A 24,873-nucleotide genomic window follows, 5' to 3' on the forward strand; every position below is an offset into this window, starting at 1 on the left:
CATTGTGTGCCAGGTACTACTAGGTTTATATGTAACATCTCATATCATCCTCAATAACTCCTATAAGATAGTGGTGGTAGTTTACTACTAACATTTATTGAGTACTTACGATGTACTGGGCATATTCTAAACATATTACAGATATGAATTCATTTAATCTTCACATATAAAATATAAATAAGAAACACAAACACTTTATAAATGAGGAACTAAAGCACATATGGGTAAGTAACTTGTTGAAAATCACATAACTAGTAAGTGGCAAAGCCAGAGTCTGAATCCACAAAGTCTGGCTTCAGAGCCCATGGTCTTCATCATCATAATATACAGTTTTGACCTCTCTCTCCCTATTTTCGGGGGCTTTTTAAGTTTTTATTAAATTCAAGTTAGTTAACATAAAGTGTAATATTAGTTTTAGTTGCACAATATAATGATTCAACACTTCCATACAACACCCGGTGGTCATCACAAGTGCCCTCCTTCATCCCCATCACCTAGTTCACCCAACCCCTCACCCACTTCCCCCCTGGTAACCATCAGTTTGTTCTCTATAATTAAGAGTCTCTTTCTTGATTTGTCCTTCTCTTTTTTTACCCTTTTCTCATTTGTTTTGTTTCTTAAATTCCACATAAGTGAAATCATATGGTATTTGTCTTTGATTTATTTCATCTAGCATTAAACTATCTCCTTCCTATGTTTATAGCAGCATTGTTTACAACAGCCACATTATGGAAACAACTCAAGTGTTGGCTTGGCTGTCTAAATGCTTGATGTGTTCATATATGTAATGGAGTATTATTCAGCCACAAAAAGAATGAAATCTTGCCATTTACCTCTCTTTTTAAAGCACTCTGCAAATAAGGAAATTGAGGCTCAGAAGTTAGGCAGCTTGCCCAAGATTACATAGTTATTACGTGGTCTCAGAAAGGCCACTTAAACCCTGGGCTCTCTGACTACAAAGTCTATGTCTTTTTACTATAGTACTTGTGAAGATCACCAACATAGAAATGGTGAAGCATGGATAAAACTTTAAGAAGTAAACATAGAGCAGGAAGAACTTTGAGTAAAGAATCCTCAAAGTTAAGAAGGTTAAATTAAAGGTTATGTACATAGCTCTGATGACTATCAGATTAAAAGATGTTGTCCACCTCAACAGTACATCTAAAACAAAAGATCTAAGCAAAGTGGAAGTTGATGATGCTGCCATCTCAGAGGAGTCTTCCTCACGATAATTATCCAGGTCTGCAAAATTCATGGATATTTACTTACACAAATGAAGACAGGGTTGCAAACCACAAGATAAAAAAGAAATTTCTGACTCTCATATAGGAAAATAAAGCCAGAAACAGATTTAAAAACAAAAAAAAGGGGGCGCCTGAGTGGCTCAGTCGGATAAGTGTCTGACTTTAGCTAAGGTCATGAGCTTACCGTTTGTGAGTTCGAGCCCCACACTGGGCTCTCTGCTGTCAGCACAGAGACCACTTTGGTCCCCCTCTCTCTACCCCTCCCCTCAAAAATAAACAAACACTAAAAAAAAGATAAGTAAAAATAAATATGATAAAGTGAGGCTGGAGATAGAAGCAAAATCTATACCTTTTTATAAAGATTTTTACAAAGATAGTTGGTAGAATAATTAATGTTATTGAGTAATCTGATGTAATAAGCAATGAAAAGAAAATTAAATTTTGCTTAAAATAATAAAAATGGGTATGATAGTAGACAAGACCAGTATAATAAACCAACTTTATCTCTCACTACTCTCCTCTTAGGTGTTAAACACCATCCTTGCTGGACTTCTTTCCATTCTTCATATATACCACACTCTCTTGTCAAACATGCACTCATTTACTAATTCAACAAAACTGCTATGTACGTACCATGTGCTAAACACCATGCTGGGTGATCGGATGAATGGTAAACATAACATACCTTGCTCTCAAGAAGCTCATGTTCCCATAAAAGAGACATTTTATAGACAGCCACAAAAAGTATTAAACACATAATGATAAGGGCAAGTGCAAGGTGCCATGGGAAAGGCAGTGTAATGTATTCTGGAAGGTTGAGAAAGCCTTTTTCTGTGGAAATACTTAAATCGAGACCTGAAGGATTTGAGTAGCTCTGTGAAAAAACATGGTGTACACCAGGATGTTGAGTTAGTGAAGGAGAACAGAAGTGGGTATATGAAGGATATGATTAGGATAATTCTCAGAAAAGTGTGACTAGCAGCTGGATAGATGGTGGTGCCATTTATTGGACTAGAGAGCTCTAGAATACAAACAGGCCAATGGACAAGATCATGAATTTAATTGAGGACATTTAAGTAGATGTACTTATGAGATAATTAAGTGGTGATAAGCAATAGGCATTAGAACATATATGTCTGGGGCTAAAAACAAAAATCTGGGCTATGGATACACATCTTATATTACCAGTATATATAATCAAAGTCATGGGAAGAAATCAGATACATAACTCTAGGGGTAATATACAGTGGGAAAAAAAAAGTAAGTACCAAGCATTTAGAGGACAGAAGAAGAAGAAAAAAACCTACAGAGACTGAAAACCAGGATAGTAACAGAAGACAACAAAAAAGAACATTTCAAAGAGAGAACTGTGAAATGCTAGGGAGCCATCAGGTAAGATGGAAATATTTACTCTTAGACTTAAAACATTTTTCCCTCTTGGGCTCATTAAATTTATGCTCACCTTTCAGGTTTCTGCGGAGTTATTTCTTCCAGCTAGCATTGCCAGAATTCCCAATTTCGACGTATACGCCTACCCTGTGTACATCCTGTACATTCTCCTATCATAGCTTTTATCGTTCTGTGTTTAACTGTATTTGCCTGCTTACGTGTCCACATCTCCACCATAATTCAAACTTCTCAAATGTATGAAGAAGCAAGACTGTGGATCTGGTTCCAAGTTGTATCTCCCTCAAATGCAGTCTTTCTCATATTTGTCCCCTATCCTTCCCATAGCTGCTAAACATAGCACCCAGCAACAAGGTCTGTATTCAGTAAATAGTTGTGGACATTCATTTAATACCTATTATATGCCAATCACTGAAGTGGATGTAATGGGAGAAACAAGGCATTAATGTCAGACAAGAACCTTACCCTCAAAGAACTTCTTTTCTGATTATATGCAACTACAACTTAAATGAACAAATAGAGATAAAGTGTATTTCTTACCATGTCAGTAGTTATCACTTTTGCCACAATATGTGTTATAGTCTTTCCAAAGTCTCTTTTTCCCTTCCTGCGCCTTAGGATTCTTGGAAAGAAAGGTCCATGAACTCTAGAGTTGAAAACATTTATTTATGATTAATCAGAAAAAAACTCAAGCTATACTTACTTAGAAAATAAAACGTGGCACCAAGCATCTTTGAGAAGTAGGCTTCGCTATTTTAAACTCTTTGAGAGCAATGAGCAACTTGAGAGCAATTGAACGATTTAACTTTTAGATAACTGAGTATTTAAACCCTTGATCTCTAAAATCTTTTCATTTTCATGGATTGTATGTATGTAACCCATTACAATCAGTACCTGTCACCTCAACTCTTCAATACAGTAGAAAATTTTCCTGATTGCACTTTGACAGCCCACTGAATTGTGGACTCACAACAAAGCAAAGGTGGGTTATGTCTGCGATACTAAGGCATAAAAATGTGTAAGGACATGCCTAATTTTAGATACTGTGTTCAAGTAACAGAATGTTTTGTTTCAAAGGATATGGCCTCCACAGGTATGTTGGCTGTGGCCTCCCAGCACAACAATTCTAGCTTCTCTCTGAGTTGTGGGGTTTTGTTTGTTTGTTTGCTGTTTAGCACTTCTAATTAATTCCACTCTTTCTCTTCTTTCTACTCTTCTTTACAATTCCCGCTTCCTATCACTTAATCATGTTAAGTGTCATCAAAAGAAAGAAAGAAAGTTTGAGTATAATTTATCATTACTATCAGCTAAAAGGGACACTCCTTATCCAATAGATGTAGACTTACTAATCTCCTTCGGTGTCATATTTTGGGTTCTCTGAAGCACATTATTGTTGGATACAAATGGGATGCAGCTTTTGTACCAATATTTTTCATCTTCAAAAGTTTCATTGAATATTTTAAAAGTAAACCCAGTCAGCATTTCTATACCTGTTTAAGCAAGTGGTTATGATCTTGAGAAAGAGAACCACTCGCACGTTTTTTCACCATATACCTGATCACCAGCTGCTCAAAGAGTACAGCATCCTATGTTCAAGCAATACAGTAGTTAATCATGTAAATCCTAGTTTTAAAATCAAAAGTATGTATCAGTGTTTTTTTTTTAAAAGTCAAATCTATTAAGGTATAATTTACACAACAGACACTCATTTTAAGTGAACCATGACATGAGGTTTCACAAATGTGTACACCCACTTAACTCAATCAAAATAACACAATATAGAACATTCCCATCACACTGACAGGTTCCTTCAAGCATCGTTGCAGTCAATCCTCCACACCTATTCCCAGGCAACCACTGATCTACTTTCTGTTGTTAGATAAACCCTTTCTTGGGAGTTTTTAAATGATATTTTAAAGTGAAAACATATATGAGGTACTCTTTTGTGTCTAGCTTTTTTCATTCAGCCCATGTTGAGATTGATCCATCAAATTATTTTGTGTATCAGCATTTTGTTTATATTGCTGAGTGTTTCATTATTTGATTTTCTGTATAGAAGATCGTGTCACCTGCAAATAAGAGATAATTTTATTACTTCTTCCTTTCCAATCTGGATGGCTTTTCTTTTCCTTGTCTATTGCTCTGGCTGGAACCTCTAGTACAAGTTGAACAGAGATAGTAAGAGCAAACATCCTTGTCCTCTTCCTTGTCATCTTTCCTTAAGATCTTCCTGATCTTAGGAGGGAAACATCCATTCTTTCACCACTAGCTATGATTAACTTAAAGGTTTTTCATAGATGGCCTTGAACAGGTTGAGAAAGATCCCTTCTCTTCCAAGATTTTTGAGAATTTTTATGATGAAAGTGTTGAATTTTGTCAAATTCTTTTTCCGTATTAAAAGGTGCGGCTTTTGTTTTTTATTCTATTAATATGGTGCGTTATATGGATTCCTATTCATTTGTTAAGCCAATCTTACAACCCTGGGATGAATCTCACTTCGTCTTAGTGTCTGATCTTTTTAATGTATTGCTAGACTCAGTTTGTTAGCATATTCCTGAGGATTTTTGCATCTATATTCATAAAGGATATTATTCCATAGGGCTTTTTTCTTTCTCTTGTGATGTCTTTGTAGTTTTTGTATCAGGCTAATAGTGGCCTCACTGAATGAGTTAGGTAAGTGTTCCCCCTTCTATTTTTTGAAAGTTTGTAAATAATTGGGTGTTAATCTTTGAAATGTTTGGTAGAATTCACCAGTGAAGACATCTGGTCTCTGGTTTTTCTTTGTGGGTAGTTTTTAATTTGCTAATTCAATCTCCTTACTTGCTATAGGTCCACTCAGGTTTTCTTTTTTGGCTTGAGTCAGTTTTGGTAGATTGAATGTTTTCAGGAATTTGTCCATTTGGTCTGGTGATCCAGTTTGTTGGCATGTAATTGCTCAGAGTATTCCTTAGTAATCCTTTTTATTTCTGTGCAGGTTTTTATGTGGATGTAAGTTTTCAACTCAGTTGGGTAAATACCAACTAGGAGCACTATTGCTGCTTCATATGCTTAGACTACATTTAGCTTTTAAGAAACCGCCAAACTGTCTTCCAAAGAAGCTGTACTGGTTTTGCATTCCAATCAACAATAAAGGAGAGTTCTTGTTCCATATCCCTGCCAGCAGTTGATATGGTCAGGGTTTTTGTTTGTTTCTGATTTTGTTTTGTTTTTGGATATTAACCATTCTAATAGGTAAGTTATGGTATCCCATTCCTTTAATTTGCAATTCCATAATGACAATGATGTCAAGCATCTTTTTATAGGCTTTTTTTTTTTAACCAATTGTATATCTTCTTTGGTGAGGTGTTTGTTCAGAATATTTGTCCCATTTTTAATTGGGCTGTTTGTTAGGATGAATTTTAAGAGATCTTTGTATATCTTAGATACAAGTCTTTTATCAGATATGTGTTTTACAAATGTTTTCTTCAAATTTTTGGCTTGTCTTTAATTCTCTTAACAGAGTCTTTCACACAGTGTTTTTAATTTTAATACAGTCCAATTTCTCAATTTTTTTCTCCCACAGATCATACTGTCAGTGATTTATCTAAGAACTCATTGCGAACCCAAATTCACCTGCGTTTTCTTCTAAAAGTCTTACAATTTTATTTTACAGTTAGGTCTACAGGTCACTTTGAGTTAATTTTTGTGAAGATGTAAGGCCTGTGTTTAGGTTCATCTTTTTGTATATGGACGTTCAATTATTATACAGCATTATTTGTTGAAAATAATATTCTTTCTCTATTGAATTTTCTTTGCTCCTTTGTCAAAGATCAATCAACTATGTTTGTGTGGATCTATTTATGGACTCTATTCTGTTCCATTGATCTATATGTTTATTCTTTCACTAATACCCGGCTTTCTTGATTACTGTAGTTTTATAAGAACCTTAAAAGTGGGTAATATGAATACACCCTCTTTATTCTTCCCCAGTACCGTGTTAGCTATTGTAGGCTTTATGCTGTTCCATATGAATTTTAGCAATAGTCAATACCTACAAAATGGCTTGCAAATTAGGATTGCATTGAATCTACACATCAATTTGGAAGGAATTGACATATAAACAATATTGACTCTTCCAATCCATAAACAGAGAATATTTCCCCATTTATTTATATTTTTTCTGTCATCGTAAGTTTTGTAGTTTTTCCACATATAGATCCTATATATATTTTATTAGATCTGTGTCTGATCTGTACCTAAGTATTTCATTTTTTTGGCTCTATTATGATATTTTTAAAATTTCAAATCATTTGTTACTGGCATATAAGAAAACAATGGACTTTTGAATATTAACCTTGCTATACTCATTTATTAGTTCCAGGGTTTTGTTGTTGTTGATGATATGATGATGATGATTCTTTGAGATTTTTTATGTACACAATTATGTCACCTGCAAAGAGTTTTATTTCTTCCTTCCCAATCTGTGTATCTTATTATTTCCGTTTCTTGTCCTGTTGCATTATCTAGGATTTCTAGCATAATATTAAACAGGAGTAATGAGAAAAAATATCCTTGTCTTATTCCTAATATTAGGGGAGAAGCATCCAGTTTCTCATCATTAAGTATTAGTGTTAGTTATATGTTTTTTGTAGATGTTATTCATCAATTTGAGGAATTCTCCTCTATTGCTTGTAATGCTTGATGTATCAATTATTGAAAAAGGGATGCTAAAGTTTCTCATGTATAATAGTGGATTTCTCTGTGTCCTTGCATTTCTTTTTTTTTTTTTAATGTTTAGTTTTTTGAGAAATAAGAGAGGAGAGTGCAAGTGGGGGAGGGGCAGAGAAAGAGGGAGACCCAGAATCTGAAGCAGGCTACAGGCTCTGAGCTGTCAGCACAGAGCCCGATGTGGGGCTCAAACTCAAAGACCTCGAGATCATGACCTGAGCCAAAGTCAGATGCTCAAATAACTGAGCCACCCAGGCACCCCTCCATGTGTCCTTGCATTTCTATCAGTTTTTGCATTACATATTTTGATGCGCTGTTGTTGGATACATACATATTAAGCATTGCTATGTCTTCTTCGAGAGCTGGACCCTTTATCATTATGCAATGCCCTTTTTTGTCCCTGGTAATTTAACTGGTTCTTTCCAAAGTCTGCTTTGTCTGAAAATAATATAGTAATCCAGCTTTTTAATGGTTGTGTTAGCATGAAGTTATCTTTCTCTGACCCTTTACTTTTAACATTTCTAAGCCTTTACATTTAAGGTTGGTTTCTTAGAGATGACAGATAGTTGGATCTGGTGTTTTTATGCACTTTGACAATCTCTATCTTTTATGTATTTAGACCATTTGCATTTAAAGTGATTACAGATACAAGGGAGGTGTGTGGGGAATGGCCTAACAGGTGATGTGTACTGAGGAGGACACTTGTGATGATGAGCACTGGGTGTTTTCTGTAAGTGATGAATCACCAAATTCTACTTCTGAAACCAATAGTATATGTTAACTAACTAGAACTTAAATGCAAATTTAGAAAAACAAAAAACAAAAAAACCAAGTGATTACTGACATAATCAAATTAATACCTACCATACTTCTAATAGTTTTGTTTGTTGTATTTGTTCTTTGTTATTTTTCCCTCCTTTTCTGCCTCCTTTGGTTACAGTTAAGCATTTTGTGATTCCACTTACATCTATTCTCATCAATTAGTTAAAAAAAAAATTTTAGTGTTTTCCTTATAGACTGCAATATATATTTTAAACTAATCTTAGTCTACCTTCAAATAACACTAAACTACTTCATATATAGTGCAGGTGCCTTTTACAGAATATTCCCATTTCTTCCCTTGGTATGATGTTACTGTCACTTATTTTACCAATCCATACGCTACTATCACCCAACTACTATTTATACCATCATAACTACTATTACTTTAAACAGGTATCTTTTCAATCAGTTGAGAGAAAGAAAAATAAAAGATTTTAATTTACCTTTATTTATTCTTTCTCCAAAGTTCTTCCTTTCTATACATAGATCTGAGTTTCTGACCGTTAACAATTTTCTCCTCTCTAAAGAACTTTTCATTTTTCTTGCAGAATGATATACTCCCTCGGCTTTTTTTTTGTTCTTTTTGTTTACAAGAGCTATTACCCTTTCACTTTTGAAAAATAGTTTCACCGGATATAGAATTCTAGGTTCGTAGTTCTTTCTTTCAATGCTTTGAATATTTAACTCGTCTCTCATCTTATTTTCATGGTTTCTTATAAGAAGTCCATTGTAATTCTTACTCTTATTCATCTGTAGATAAGGTGATCTCTTCCCCCTCAGTTTTCTAATGTATGGTTTTCTTCAAATATGAAATGCCTATAATATAGATTTTTTGGTATTTATCCTGCTCAGTGTTCTCAGCTTCCTGGATCTATGATTTGGTGTCTGCATTTAATTTTGGGAAATTATTTAATTCAAACCATTCACCATTATTAATTCAAACATTTCTGCTGCTGCACTTGCTCTTTTTCACTTCTGGTATTCCAATTACACATATGCTGCACCCTTTGAAATGGTCTCATGCTACCTGGATGTTTTGTTTTTTCATTTTGCATTTGTATGAAAAAATTCTGTTGACATACCTTCAAGCTCACTGATTTCTTTCCTCAGTTTCATCCCATCTATTAGTAAACCCATCAAAGGTATTCTTCATTTTTATTTATGGCATTTTTGATTTCTAGCATTTTCTTTTAATTCGTTCTTAGAGTTTCTATTTCATGCTTACATTATTCATCTGTTCTTGCATGTTGTGTCCTTTTTTCATTAGAGACTAACATATTAATTACTTTTTTTAAATTCCATCTGATTAATTACAAAATCATTACTGAGTCTGGTTCTGATGCTTGCTTTCTCTCTTCAGGCTTAATTTTTTCTTGCCTTTTAGCATGTCTTATAATATTTTGTGGAAAGCCAAGCATTATATATTGACTAATAAAAACTGAAGTAAATAGGCTTTTAGTGTGAGGTTTTATATTAATCTGGCCAGGAGGTAAACTGCTTGCTGTAGCTGTAGGTATCACAAGCTTCAAAATCCTATGGTTTCCATATTTTTGCCTTTGAAAACTCCTCTTTAGACAAAGTTTGTGTCTTGTAACTTTTTTAGGTATAATTCTGTTATTTTACCGGAGTCTGGCCTGGTGTGTTGTAAAGTAAGGTGGAGAGGAAATGTTCTATAATCTTATGATTAAATATTAGTTTTGGGGCGCCTGGGTGGCGCAGTCGGTTAAGCGGCCGACTTCAGCCAGGTCACGATCTCGCGGTCCGGGAGTTCGAGCCCCGCGTCAGGCTCTGGGCTGATGGCTCAGAGCCTGGAGCCTGTTTCCGATTCTGTGTCTCCCTCTCTCTCTGCCCCTCCCCCGTTCATGCTCTGTCTCTCTCTGTCCCAAAAATAAATAAATAAACGTTGAAAAAAAAAATTAGTTTTTTAGTGGGTCTTGTCCCTGGGCTGTGACCTTCACAACTGTGACGTTCACAAGTGTTTCTAAGTGCCCTCTTCCCAGAGAGGAAGGCTAGAGGGGACTGGAGTCAAGGAAATGCCCTTTCCCTAGGTGGGCAAAGGCTCTGGGAAAGTCTTTTCCCCTGGTAAATAAGTCTTCATCATGGAGGTGGTCTGGGTGTATTTCACAATGGTAACTTTTCCCATCCCCAACCAGGGGCATAATGGGATTTTTCTTGGCTCTTCATCTGAGGACTTAGTGAGATTCCTGGAGGCAAAACCACAAGAGAAGTAGGGTGTCTCCCTAAGAACTACAGCCAACCAGGAGTTTCTCACTTGCGTACTGGTCCACATTCAACCTCCAGCAGCTTATCAAAATTACCCATTTAAGTGTTCTTACAGTTTATGGCTCTAGGGAGTTAGATATCCAGGTAAGCAGATCTTGGTTGTGACTCTGAATTTACTTCTCTCCCCAGATTTCATGGTAGCAATTTGTCCTGTGACCTCAGTTTTCTTATGGGTCCAAGAAAGTCATTTTCAGTTTCCTCAGCTTTTGTCTTGTTTTCTTGTTTCTTGTTTTTAACTCATAAACTCTTAACATGTCAGAGCTGCATCTGAAAATATTTGGTTCTTTCCTAGTTTCCATTTATCTGTTGAGATTCTCTGTCTACTTATTAACACCAAGTTTTCCTATAATTCTTAGAACATATTTATAATAGCTGCTTTGAAGTCTTTGTCTGATAAATTCAACATCTGGGCCCACTCAAAATCTGATTTTATTAACTATCTTTTTTTCCTGGGTATGGATTCTATTTTCTGGTTTCTTTGCATGTCCATTAATTTTTGGTTGAACACTGGAGACTTTGGAAAATATATTCTCATAACTCTGGATTGTGGTATATTCTTCTGAGGATTGTTAGTCTTGTACTCTAGCAGGCAATTAACTTGCCTGGGCTCAAAATCCAGCTGAAATATCTGTTGAGTTCTTTCAACCTCCATGATTCAACTACATACTTTTTTTTAAAGCATTGTTCTCAAATTTCTCTCCCCCACTAATGCTAGCATAGTTTAGTGGTCAGTCAAGAATTTGGGCAGAGTTTGTGCTCAAATTCTGGATCTGACCCCTTTTGCAACTTTCTTCTCTCAGGATACTCCACCTAAATTTCTAGCTGCTTTGCCAGCCTTTAACTCTGTCCTTTGCCACCTTGTCATAGTAGGACTTCATTTTTTGCTGCCAGAGCTATGAGAACTGGTGATCACTCTCAGACTAAAAAGCAAATCCCCACTTCTTACCTATTCCAAGGATAAACTTTTCTGGCTGCTGCCTGCTTTGGTCATTTTACAGTGCCTTCAAATAGCTAGATATTTTAATATATTTTTGTCCAAATTTTATAATTGTTATCCATGAAAGGGTTTGACCAATTAACTCACTCCACCACTCCCAGGCCTAGATTGTCTGTGATTATAACTTTTAAGATGAAAGAACCCCATGTGGCCCTATGCCATTAGAATCTAAAGTCTAGTGATGTTAATTTGTATTCAAATCCAACTTTTGTTGAATCTGGATTTCTAGATAAGTAGAATTAGATTTCAAAAATCTTACCTATATTGATTTCCCAAAGTAATCCCAAGGTTTTGTTACACAGGAATCCCAATAACAACATTAAAAATAGGGACTAAAATGGGATTCTTAATGATTAAAAAAAATAAGTCAAATTTGAAAGAAAATACAAAAAGAAAAGATTTAGGCTAACAGTTAGTTGCTAGACATGTAAAATGTGGCTCAAAATTCATAAGGCAAAGAATGCGTACAAGTGGAACACATTAAGAAGGGGTTTAAAAGCGTCCGACTTCAGCCAGGTCACGATCTCGCGGTCCGGGAGTTCGAGCCCCGCGTCAGGCTCTGGGCTGATGGCTTGGAGCCTGGAGCCTGTTTCCGATTCTGTGTCTCCCTCTCTCTCTGCCCCTCCCCCGTTCATGCTCTGTCTCTCTCTGTCCCAAAAATAAATAAACGTGGAAAAAAAAAATTTAAAAAAAAAAAAAGAAGGGGTTTAACAATCTAGTATGAAATAGTCAGAAGTCCTTTGGCCCTGTTCAAAATTTTCCATTAATTTTGAAACCATAAGCAAGTATTCCTATTTCCCCTGTATCTAAAACAAAGACAGGAATATATACTTTACTGCATAGTAATGTAAAAATATTTTAATACATTTTGAAGTACTCTGGAGAATGATGCTAGTTAAATCTACATTGTTTTATTTATCATAAAAACAACTTATCAACTTAATGTTGGTTAGAAAAGAAGAAATTATGCGGCAGCCAAATTAACCAACCTTCTCCTTTACTTTGCATATTATATGTGGTGGAGATCTGCCTCCTCTTTTCTTAGGCTCTGGCCAAAATCAAGAAGGTAAAGATGAAAGATAAGGAAAGAACTAGATTGATGACACTTTTTTAAATCTGAAATTCCAATGATTTCAGTGAATTCAGGTATATAAAAATAATTTTCCAATACTGGTAGTTGTACTTTATTCTTATCTCAAAAATTGGACATCTAATTTTATCATCTACTTCAATCAGGGTAACATATGATGTGATATGATAAAAGAATGACCATGTCATCTTTTTGTTTAAAATGGAACAAATTATTACCGGAGGCGTAAATCTTCCCACATTTTCAATAATCCACACAGCATTACTATCTCATAGTATTTTTTCCAGCATTCAACGGTCTCTGCTGCAGATGGATCTTCCTTAATATTGCTCTGATACTCGATGAGTTCAACACGTTTATTTTTATACTTCTCCAAAGTTTTTTTGAAACGTTGTGCAATAGGACCAGGTATGGTTCCATCTTGTATATCACACCACCTGTAAAGTATCAACATAATTACAATGTTTATCTTATGTAATGTGCTGAGTAAGTTTTTTTTTTAATTTTTTTTTAACTTTTATTCATTTTTTGAGAGACAGAGAGAGACAGGGCTTGAGTGGCTTGAGGGGCAGAGAGAGAGGGAGACACAGAATCCAATGCAGGCTCCAGGCTCTGAACTGACAGCACAGAGCCCGACATGGGGCTTGAACTCAAGGACCATGAGATCTTGACCTGAGCTGAAGTCAGACGCTTAACCGACTGAGCCACCCAGGCGCCCCGTGAGTAAGTTTTTAACTATACTTACAAATTAATTCTTTCTTCAATCAAAGCAGTATAATTCTCACAACTTTCTTCATCATCCCAGTCTCTCCAAAGAAAGTCATAAAAAAACCTATGACGAATAAAATTAATAAAAAGTGATCAAAAAGAGCCAATACCATGTATAGAATTAAAAAGACATTCTCATGTCAGAATTCTTTATATGAATTCTAAGAAAATACATATATATTTACAATTTTTAAGTGTTTTATTTATTTTTGAGAGAGAGAGAGAGAGAGAGACAAACAGAGCATGAGCAGGGGAAGGGCAGAAAGAGGAGACACAGAATCCAAAGCAGGTTCCAGGCTCTGAGCTCTGGGGCTTGAATTCACAAACCATGAGATCATGACCTGAGTCAAAGTTGGACACTTAACTGACTGAATCACCCAGGTGCTCCAGAAAAATATTTTTAAATAACCTTTCAGTGAACTAATATTAAAATCGAACCTTTATTTTTATTTTATTTTTTTTAAGTTAGAGAGAGAGAGAGAGAGAGAGAGAGAGAGCAAGTGGAGAAGGGGCAGAGAGAGGGAGAGAGAGAGAATCCCAAGCAGGCTCTGCACTGTCAGTGCAGAACCCAATGTGGGGCTGGAACTCCCAAACCATGAGATCATGACCAGAGCCAAAATAAAGAGTTGGACATTGGGGGCCTGGGTGGCTCAGTCGGTTGAGCATCCGACTTTGGCTCAGGTCATGATCTTGCAGTTTGTGGGTTTTAGCCCTGCGTTGGGCTCGGTGCTGACAGCTCAGAGCCTGGAGCCTCTCAAAAATAAATAAACATTAAAAAAATTTTTTATTTTAAATGGACAGGGGCACCTGGCTGGCTCAGTCAGTGAGCACGTGACTCTTGATCTCAGGGTCATGAATTGGGTGTAGAGATTGCTTAAAAAATAAACAAAAAAACAAACTTTAAAAAAAATGGACAAATTTAATTCAGCAGTGAGTAAAAATTAAATCAATAACTATTATAAAGTTCTTATACACTTACATATTAACTTTTTGAATATGATAATTTTAATGTTAAGAGGTAAAAAGGTCAAATACCTTACAACTTCCAAGGCCAAAGCAATATCATGATTATCAGAATCTTGTCCTTCAACAGGGTAGACTTCCAAGAGAGGCACACTGTGCTCCAGTTCTTCCAAAATCTCATTGACCAAACCCCTTGGAATATTTGCAATATTAGAAGAAAAGGGCTCAGCAATAGATACAGTAACTTTGAAACAAGATGATGAGCTTTGATGTGGTTTACAAATTACCTAAGATAAATATTATAAAATCTGTAGTTACAAATCAAAACAAACCACAAAGATTTTTTCCGCACACATGATGTACTTATAAAATTTCTTCTTTTAAATTTTATGATTCCTTTAACTACACACACAAAGTCATTATAGATCAATATTAAATAAAATAACACAATTTTTCAAAGCCCACATTTTTTTAGTTCCAGTATAGTTATCAGTGTTCTATTAGTTTCTGGTGTACAATATAGTGATTCAACAATTCCATATACCACTCAGTGCTCATCAAGATAAGTGTTAATCCTCTCCACCTATTTCACCCATCCCTCCACCCAACTTCCCTCTGGTAACCATCTGTTTGTTCTGTTTGTTCTGTATAGTTGAGAGTTTTTTTGTTTGTCCCTTTTGTTTTCTTTGTTTTCTCTCTCTCTCTCTATTTTAGTTTTTATTTATTTTGAGAGAGACAGAGGGAGAATACATGAGAGCAGGGGAGGAGGGAGGGAAGGAGGGGGGGAGAGAGAGAGAGAGAGAGAGAGAGAGAGAGAGAGAGAGAGAGAATCCTAAGCAGGCTCTGCACTGTCAGCGCAAAGCCTGACTGACGTGGGGCTCAATCTCATGAACCATGAGATCATGACCTGAGATGAAATCAAGAATCAGACACTTAACTGACTGAGCTACCCAGGCGCCCTTCTCTTATTTTCTTTATTAAATTCCACACGGGAGTGAAATCATACAGTATTTGTTTTTCTCTGGCTTATTTCACTTAGCATTATACTCTCTAGATCCATCCATGTTGTTGCAAATGGCAAGATTTCATTCTTTTTTTTTTTTGTGGCTTCATAATATTCTATTACGCACACACACACCCACACATTGTCTTTATCCACTTATCTGTCACTGCACACTTGAGCTGCTTACATAATTTGGCTATTGTGAACAATTCTGCAATAAACACAGGGGTGAATTTATCCTTTTGAAGTAGCGTTTTTGTATTCTTTGAATAAATACCCTGTAGTATGAATACTGGATCACTATTTCTATTTTTAGTTTTTTGAGGAACCTCCATACTGTCTTCCAATGGCTGTACCAGTTTGCATTCCCACCAACAGTGCAAAAGGATTCCTCTTTCTCCACATTTTCATCAACACTGTTGTTTCCTGTTTCTGATTTTAGCCATTCTCAAAGGTGTGAGGTAATATCTCATTGTATATCTCTGATGATGAGTGATGAATATCTTTTCATGTTTTCACGTCTGTTGGCCATCTGAATGTCTTCTTTGGAGAAATGTCTGTTCATGTCTTGTGCCCATTTTATAACTGCATTATTTGCTTTTTGAGTGGTGACTTTTATAAGTTCTTTATATATTTTAGATACTAACCCTTTAGCAGAAATGTCATTTGCAAATATCTTCTCCCATTCATTAGGTTATCTTTTAGTTTTTTTGCTTGTTTCTTTCACTGTACAGAAGCTTTTTATTTTGGTCAAGTCCCAATAGTTTATTTTTGCTATTGTTTCCCTTGGCTCAAGAGACCTATCTAGAAAAATGTTACTATGCCTGATGTCAGAGAAATTACTGCCTGTGCTCTGTTCTAGGATTTTTATGGTTTCAGATCTAACATTTAGGTCTTTAATTCATTCTGAGTTTATTTTTGTGTATGGTGTGAAAAGAGGTCCAGTTTCATCCTTTGGCATGTTGCTGTCCAGTTTTCCTAGCACAATTTGTTGAAGAGACAATCTTTTTCTCATTGCATATTCTTGCCTCCTTTGTCAAAGATTAATTGACCGTATAGTTTATTTTGGGGTTTTCTATTATATTCCATTGATCTATGTGTCTGTTTTTGTGCCAATACCATACTGTTTTGATTACTACCACTTTATAAAGTATATTTTGGAATCTTGGATTATGATACCTACAGTTTTGTTCTTCTTTTTCAAGATTTTTTTGGCTATCCAAAGCCAATCGAATTTATAGTTCTGTACAAATTTTTGGATGACTTATTCTAGTTCTGCGAAAAATGCTATTGGTATTTTGATAGAGATTGCATTAAATCTGTAGATTACTTTTGGGTAGTGTGGACATTTTAACAATATTTGTTCTCCCAATCGATAAACATGGAATATCTTTCCATTTTTTGTGTCATCTTCAATTTCTTTAATCATTGTTTTCTAGTTTTCAGATTACAGGTCTTTCACCTTCTTGGTTAAGTTTATTCCTGGGTATTTTCTTATTTTTGGTGCAACTGTAAATGAAACTGTTTTCTTAATTTCTCTGCTACTTCAGTATTAGTGTATAGAAAAGCAACACATTTCTGTATACTGATTTTGTATCCTGAAACTTTGCTGAACAATCAGTTCTAGTATTTTGGTGGAATCTTCAGGATTTTCTGTATATAGTATCAAGTCATAAAGTTTTACTTCTTTCTTACCAATCTGGATGTTTGTTATTTCTTTTTGTTGTCTGATTGCTGTGGCTAGGACTGCCAGTAATATGTTGAATAAAAGTGGTGAGAGTGGACATTCATGTCTTGTTCCTGACCTTAGGGGAAAAAGCTCTGTTTTTCACCAGTGAATATGATGTTAGCTCTGGATTTTTCATATATAGTTTTTATTGTGTTGAAGTATGTTCCCTCTAAACTTACTTTGTTGAGGGTTTTTATCATGAATGGATATCCTTTGTCTTACTGATGTTATGTACCACATTAATTGATTTGTGAATACTCAATAACACATCCTAGGAATGAATCCCACTTCGTTGTGGTAATATTTTTAATGTATTGTTGGACTCAGTTTGCTAATATTTGGTGAGGATTTTTGCATCCATGTTCATCAGAGATATTGGCCTGTAGTGCTCTCTCTCTCTCTCTTTAAATTTTTTAAAAGTTTATTTATTTATTTTGAGAGAGACAGACAGCATGAGCAGGGAAGGGGCAGAGAGAGAGAGGGTGAGAGAGAGAATCACAAGTAGGCTCTGCACTGTTGGCATAGAGCCCGATGTGGGGCTTGAACTCATGAAATTGTGAGACCATGACTTGAGTCGAAACTGAGAGTCAGATACAGCTGACTGAGCCACCCAGGTGCCCCCCCCCCTTTTTTGGTATTGTTTTGGTATCTGGTTTTGGTATCAGAGTAATGCTGGCCTCCTATAGAATGAATTTGAAAGCGTTCCTTCCTCTTCTTCTTTTTTTTGGGGGGGCGGGGATAGTTTGAGCAGAATATGTATTGTCTCTTTAAATGTTTAGTGGAATTCACCTTTGAAGCCCTCTGGTCTTGGACTTTTGTTTGTTGGGAGTTTTTTTGATTACCAATTCAATTTCATTGCTGATAATTGTTCTGTTCAAATTTTCTGTTTCTTCCTGCTTCAGCTTTGGTAGGTTATATATTTCTAGGAATTGATCTACTTCTTCTAGGTTGTTCAATTTTTTGGCATATAACTTTCCATAATATTCTTAGCATCTTTTGTATTTGTGGTGTTAGTTGTTATTTCTCCTTTTCTATTTCTGATTTTGAGTTCTCTCTGTCTCTTTTGATGAGCTGGCTGAAGGTGTATCAATTTTGTTTACCTTTTCCAAGAACCAACTCCTGGTTTCATAGATCCCTTTTATTGTTTTTTTGTTTTTGTTTTTTTTTTTTTTAGTTTCTGTTTCATTTATTCTGCTCTAATCTTTACTAACTCCTGCATTCTACTTGCTTGGGGTTTTGTTTATTCCTTGTCTAGATCATTTAGGTGTAAGGTTAGGTTGTTTGAGATTTTTCTTGCTTCTTGAGGTGGACTTGTATTGCTATAAACTTCTTAGAACAGCTTTTGCTTCATCCCAAAGATTTTGGATGCTGGTGTTTTCAATTTCATTTGTCTCCATGTAATTTTTTATTTCCTCTTTGATTTCTTGGCTAACCCATCATTGTTTAGTAGCATGTTATTTAACCTTCAGATATTTGTGGTCTTTTTAGATTCTTTCTTGTGGTTGATTTCTAGTTTCACAGCATTGTGGTTGGGAAAAGATGGTATGACTTTGGAATTTCTGAGACTTGTTTTGTGGCCTAACATGTGTGATCTATTCTGGATAATGTTCCATGTGCATTTGAAAAGAATGTGTATTCCACGGTTTTAGGTTGGAATGTTCTGAATATATCTGTTAGATCCACCTGGTCCAATGTATCATTCAAAGCTACAGTTTCTTTTTTGATTTTGTCTGGTAATCTATACATTAATGTAAGTGGAGTGTTAATTATAATATTACTATCAATTACTTCCTTTATTTTTGTTATTAGCTGTTTAATGTATTTGGATGCTCCCATTTTGAGTGCATAAATATTCATAATTCTTATATCTTCTTGGTGGATTGTTTCCTTTATGATTATGTAGTGTCCTTTGTCTCACTACAGTCTTTGTTTTAAAGTCTATTTTGTCTGATATAAGTATTGCTACCTGATTTATTTTCACTTCCAGTTGCATGATAAATGCATTTATGTCCCTTCACTTTTATCTGCACGTGTCTTTAGGTCTGAAATGAGTCTCTTGTAGACAGCATACGGATGGGTCTTGCTTTTTATTCCATTTTGTCACCCTATGTATTTTTATTGGAGAATTTAGTTTTTTAACATTCAAAGTAATTATTGAAACTGGACCACTTTCTTATACCATACACCAAAATAAATTCAAAATGGATTAAAGACCTAAATGTGAGATCTAAAACTATAAAAATCCTAGAGGAGAATATAAGCAGTAATCTCTTTAACATTAGCCATAGCAACTTCTTTCTAGATATGTCTCCTCAGCCAAGGGAAACAAAGGCAAAAATAAACTATTGGGATTTCATCAAAATAAAAAGCTTCTGCACAGTGAAGGAAACAAGCAACAAAACTAAAAGGCAACATACTGAATGACAGAAGATAATTGCAAATGACATATCAAATAAAGGGTTAGTATCCAAAATAAAGAACTTACAAAACTCAACACCCCAAAACTGAATTATCCAATTAAAAAATAGGCAGAAGACATGAACAAACATTTCTCCAAAAAAGACATTCAGATGGCCAATCGATACATGAAAAGATGCTCAGCATCACTGATAATCAGGGATATACAAATCAAAATTACAAGAAGATATCCCCTCACACCTGTCAGAATGGCTAAAATCAGCATTACAAAAAACAACAGGTGTTGGTAAAAGATGCAGAGAAAGGGGAACCCTCTTGCACTGCTGGTGGGAAAGCAAACTGGAGCAGCCACTCTGGAAAACAGTATGGAGTTTCCTCAAAAAGTTAAAAATAGAACTACTCTATGAACTCTATGATCCAGAAATTGTACTGCTAGATATTTACCCAAAAATACAAAAATACTAATTCAAAGGGATACATGCACCCCAAGGTTTATAGCAGCATTATCTACAATAGCCAAACTATGGAAACAGTGTCCATCAATTGATGAATGGATAAAGAAGGCGTGGTATATATACACAATGGCCTGTTATTCATAAAAAAAAAAAAATCTTGCCATTTGCAATGACATGGATAAAGCTAGAGAGTATTATGCTAAGTGAAATAGGTCAGTCAGAGAAAGACAAATACCACATGATTTCACTCATTTATGGAATTTAAGAAACAAAACAAATGAGCAAAGGGGGAAAAAAAGAGAGGGAGACAAACCAAGAAACAGACTCTTGACTAGAGAACAAATTGATGGTGACCAGAGGGGAGATTGGTGGGGGGATGGGTTAAATAGGTGATGGGGATTAAGGAGTGCACTTGTGATGAGCATTGGGTGTTGTATGGAAATGTTGAATCACTATATTGTGTACCTGAAACTAACATTACACTGTATGTTAACTAACTGGAATTTAAATAAAAACTTTAGGGGCACCTGAGTGGTTTAGTTGGTTAAGCATCCAATTCTTAATTTTGATTCAGGTCATGATCTTGTGGTTCGTGAGTTTGGTCCTGTATTGGGCTCCGTGCTGACAGTGCAGAGCCTGCTTGGGATTCTCTCTTTCTCCCTCTCTCTCTGCTCCTTGCCTGCTTGCTTGCTCTCCCTCTCAAAATAAATAAATAAACCTTAAAAAAAAAAGTTAAAGATTCTCTAAGCTTACTGATAGTGACTATACATGCTTTATATACAGATGTTTAAAAATCAACCATAATCCTATCAACAAAGGTAAACAACCACCATTAACCTTTTCCAGCTTCATTCTACATACTTCTATAAGTTACATAATTGGATCGCACTGCATATCTAGTTCTATAATCTTTTATCTTACATACACATTGAGCACTTTCCTAAATCACTAAAAGTTTTTTGTTAATATAAGTTTTACAACTACATAATATCCTATCTTATATCATCCTTTATTTGAACAGCATGCTATTATTAAAGTTTTATGGTATTCCCAATTTTTAATTTTATAAATATCACTTTGATCCCTCAATATATAAATCTTTTTCTGCATTTCTGATTTCTGTAGAATAAATTTCTAGCAATGAACTTTTTCATTTTCATTTTTATTTATTTTTCTGTAGGGGGGGTCTATTTATTTATTTTTATTTTTTCTAGCTTTATTGAAGTAACTGAAATATAATGGGTGAACTATTTTAAAATTCTTAATATATTTTGGCAAACTATTTTCTTTCTTTTCTTTTTTTTTTTTAACGTCTTTATTTATTTTTGAGAGAGAGAGAGACAGAGCATGAGCAGGGGAGGGGCAGAGAGAGAGGGAGACACAGAATCCAAAACAGGCTCCAGGCTCCCAGCTGTCAGCACAGAGCCCGACACGGGACTCGAACTCACGGACTGTGAGATCATGACCTGAGCTGACGTCGGACGCTTAGCCGACTGAGCCACCCAAACGCCCTTTGGCAAACTATTTTCTACAAAGGTTATAAAACAGTTTCCTTAATTTGTGGAGCACTTTGTAACCAAGATTGAAGATATGCCAGATTTCCTTCCAATCATATGTTTCCAAATTTTTTCCTTGTTATTGTGTGAATCTGTAGCAGGCAGAATAATGGCCCTCAAAGATATCCATGCCTTTATCCTGGGAATCTGTGAATATATGACTTTACATGGTAAAAGGGACTTTGCAGATGTGATTAAGGTTAAGGAATTGAGATGGGAAAGTTATCCTAAATTACCAAGTTAGGCCCATTCTAATCACAAGTCTTAAAAGACATGCACCTTTCCAACCTGCAAAGAACCAGAGAGATACAGTCTGAGAAAGACTTTGAAGTTGGATGAAGGAGACAAGTCATGGAATGCAGGCAGCTCCTAGAGGCTGGAAAAGGCAAGGAAACAGATTCTCCCCTAAAGCCTCCAGAAGGGAACGCAGCCTTGCCTACATCTTCATTTTAGTTTACTGGGCCCATGTTAGATTTTTTTCTATAGAATTGTGAGATAATACATTTGTATTGCTTAAGCCACCAAACTTATGGTGAATTGTTGCAGCAGCAATAGAAAACTAATAGAGCATCTAAAGAAAAAGACTCAGAGAATGAGGTCCGTAGGAATAATTTATTGTGACTTCAGAACAAGGAGCATCATATAGCACTGTTGATACCTCAATCCAAGTAAGATTAAAGAAGCAAAGGCAGACAAAACAACGTCTGAATTGTGCAGCACTACCTTAAAAAGGTCCCAAGAGCTAGCTTCACTGCCACATTATTCAAAGAATTAGAATCTGCCAATACGCTATTCTGCTTTTCCCTGTGTTCTCCCCATTTTCTTCCTATCTTTCTAATGATTAAAGGTCTTTGGCAAACCCCTAGCAGATTCTAAAGCAACCTATCTGTGATCCTGCTTGCTACTTTTGGAGTGGAAAAGACAGCAAATAATCAATGGATTGCATGTAAAACCTTAGAACTTGATAGCATTTCTAGGTAATTTTAAAGATCTTTAAAGGTTTTATAGAGGGTCTATCATGAAGTGTTGTGAGAAAAGCCAAGCCAAGCATATGCTAAAATACCATCCTCTTTACTTCAGTCAGAAATGCCCTGCTTTAATGTGATGTGTGTATCAGGCTTCCACATAACTTGACTAAAAAAATTCCAAACTTACGCTACCAATATATATATATTTAAGATAATGATATAGTACTACCTCCTCTTATTTTATCTACATGAAAAAGAGAAGTCATGAAAGTTCCAGGGAAAAGCTACACAAAATCTGGAGATAAGCAAACCTCAAAGAACACTAAAAACAGAACATTATTGAAAAATAAATCCCACGTTTCTATTATTATTTTTTTTGTAGTCTCTATGATTGAAAATATGCCATTCTTTATCTGTAAAAATACCACTAACTTACTTTTCCATAGAACATAGAATTGAATTGTTTTCAGGTAGTGTGCAGTGTAATGAATTTCAAACACAAATTTTTCTTGTGACCAAAACAGCAGATTTGAAATATCTGAGGCAAGGATACCATTTGTGATTATAGATATTAATGTCTAAACAAGGATAATTAATCTCTAAGGGAATCAAACTTATGACATCAAATATGCCACAATATTTAACCTATAAAATAGACTTAAAAAAGCAAAATCTTACCAGATGAAGTGTTGGAAATTGATGCATTATACTAAAAGGGTATCTTTTCATAGGAAGAAATTTCAAATTTTACCAATAGTTTTCTGATCCACTGTTTCTGTCCTAATCTAATTAACCTCATAATTCAGATAAATGAAGATTAAACAGAAATGATGGGAAAAGGGGGCCCAAGTCTGTTACAGCCTAAATTACTAATTTTAAAGAAATGCACTTTTGAGGGGCACCTGGGTGGCTCAGTCAGTTAAGCATCTGATTTGGGATCAGGTCATGATCTCACGGTTCGTGAGTTCAAGCCCCACGTCAGGCTCTGTGCTGACAGCTCAGAGCCTGGAGTCTGCTTCAGATTCTGTGTCTCCCTCTACCTGCCCCTTCCCCACTTGCGCACTTTCTCTCCCCAAAATAAATAAACATTAAAAAAAAAAAAGAAATTCACTTTTGTTATTTAAGCAACTGAAACGAAGCTAATAAATATTGTCTGATACAGTAGATTCCATTTAATGATTAACTGTGCACAGGTAAATGGATGCTAATATCCCCTTTTCTTTTTATTTATATTTTAATTTTTTTTATGTTTGTTTATTTTTTAGAAAGATAGTGTGTGAGCAGGGGAGGGGCAGAGAGAGGGAGACACAGAATTTGAAACAGGCTCCAGGCTCTGAGCTGTCAGCACAGAGCCCGATGCGGGGCTCGAACATACAAACTGTGAGGTCATGACCTGAGCTGAAGTTGGACGCTTAACCAACTGAGCCACCCAGGCACCCCAACTTCTTTTTACGCTATTAATTTGCTTAGAAACTTAAAATGGACACAATCTTTGTCAATCTCTGTTTAAGTATCAAAGCAACAAATTAGTAAGGTCATATTTTCATCATAAAAAGAACTGATAATTTCACTCAAAAGAACAAAGATCAGGTAAAAATTATTTACCTCAACCAGTATACCAACAAAAGGGATAGAAGCTTCTTCATATTTCACAAAGAATAACTCAGGATTAGTCTTCCAGACTCCAAGCCATTTGTCTTTCAACTTTAATTTTTCTGACAGATATTTACTCATAGCCCCATCAGCATCTTCTGCCTAGCAAAAGAAAAAAATATATATGTAGAAGGATATGTATAAATATTTTTACTGATTTCTATTTAAATATGGGACCAATATACCCTTAAATAACTTTAAAAACCTGGAAAGTCATAGATTTTAACTGAATTTATGTTTACTGGAAATATCATAAACATTAAAACCTTAAAAAGATCTATTCACTCAATAGAGTCATTCAGTGCTGAGACATCTACTTGTTATTTATATTTAAGTAATTTGTTTTATTAATCCACTGAGGAGGAAGAACTGCAATTATACCCTTAAAATAGTAATTATCATATTAAAAACAGCAATTATTTTTTGAACTTTAGAGATATAATAACCTATTTAAAACATATTCATACATAAAAATTTAAGACAGCACTCCACTCTATAAACAAGCATATTAAGCATTCAATAAATGCTGCCCATTTGATTTTTTAAATTTCAATTCAGCTACCTCAACTACTGTGAAACTCAGTCATTACACCTCTGATTAATGACACAATAATTTATATATATAAACGTTTTTCAACTGCCTTTCAGAGACTTCATCTTCTCCAACCCTCAGTATCAGATATAATTAGGCCATTAATAGTGTCCTAGTTTTATCGTAATGGTGTTTTTATTTTTTTGTTTAAAATTTTTCTTAATGTTTATTTACTTTTGAGAGAGAGAGAGAGACAGAGCGCAAGTGGGGGCAGAACA

General features: G+C 35.3%; 1 protein-coding gene and 1 long non-coding RNA gene across 3 annotated transcripts in view; one reads left to right on the forward strand and one right to left on the reverse strand.

Annotated features, from left to right (window-relative positions):
- Positions 1-24,873, reverse strand: part of SHCBP1L (SHC binding and spindle associated 1 like) — a 36,485-nt gene that overhangs the window by 10,394 nt on the left and 1,218 nt on the right. Inside the window, exons 2-6 of the mRNA XM_040446544.1 lie at positions 24,016-24,165; positions 14,354-14,568; positions 13,296-13,382; positions 12,769-12,987; positions 3,192-3,297 (exon numbers count right to left, since the gene is read on the reverse strand). Coding sequence (XP_040302478.1) covers positions 3,192-3,297; positions 12,769-12,987; positions 13,296-13,382; positions 14,354-14,568; positions 24,016-24,165 — 777 coding nt within the window. The remainder of the gene's footprint in view (positions 1-3,191; positions 3,298-12,768; positions 12,988-13,295; positions 13,383-14,353; positions 14,569-24,015; positions 24,166-24,873) is intronic.
- On the forward strand, positions 5,823-16,643 carry LOC121011823 (uncharacterized). 2 transcript variants are annotated; one of them, XR_005781783.1, is made up of 3 exons: positions 5,823-5,834; positions 8,442-8,446; positions 16,526-16,643. It is a non-coding gene; the product is annotated as an uncharacterized LOC121011823 (long non-coding RNA). The 2 variants fall into 2 exon arrangements; XR_005781784.1 differs by lacking the exons at positions 5,823-5,834; positions 8,442-8,446 and adding exons at positions 10,000-10,009; positions 14,015-14,021.

Source organism: Herpailurus yagouaroundi, unplaced genomic scaffold, assembly GCF_014898765.1.
Source record: "Herpailurus yagouaroundi ecotype Mexico unplaced genomic scaffold, PumYag 195, whole genome shotgun sequence".
In the NCBI taxonomy this organism is placed as follows: Eukaryota; Metazoa; Chordata; class Mammalia; order Carnivora; family Felidae; genus Herpailurus; species Herpailurus yagouaroundi.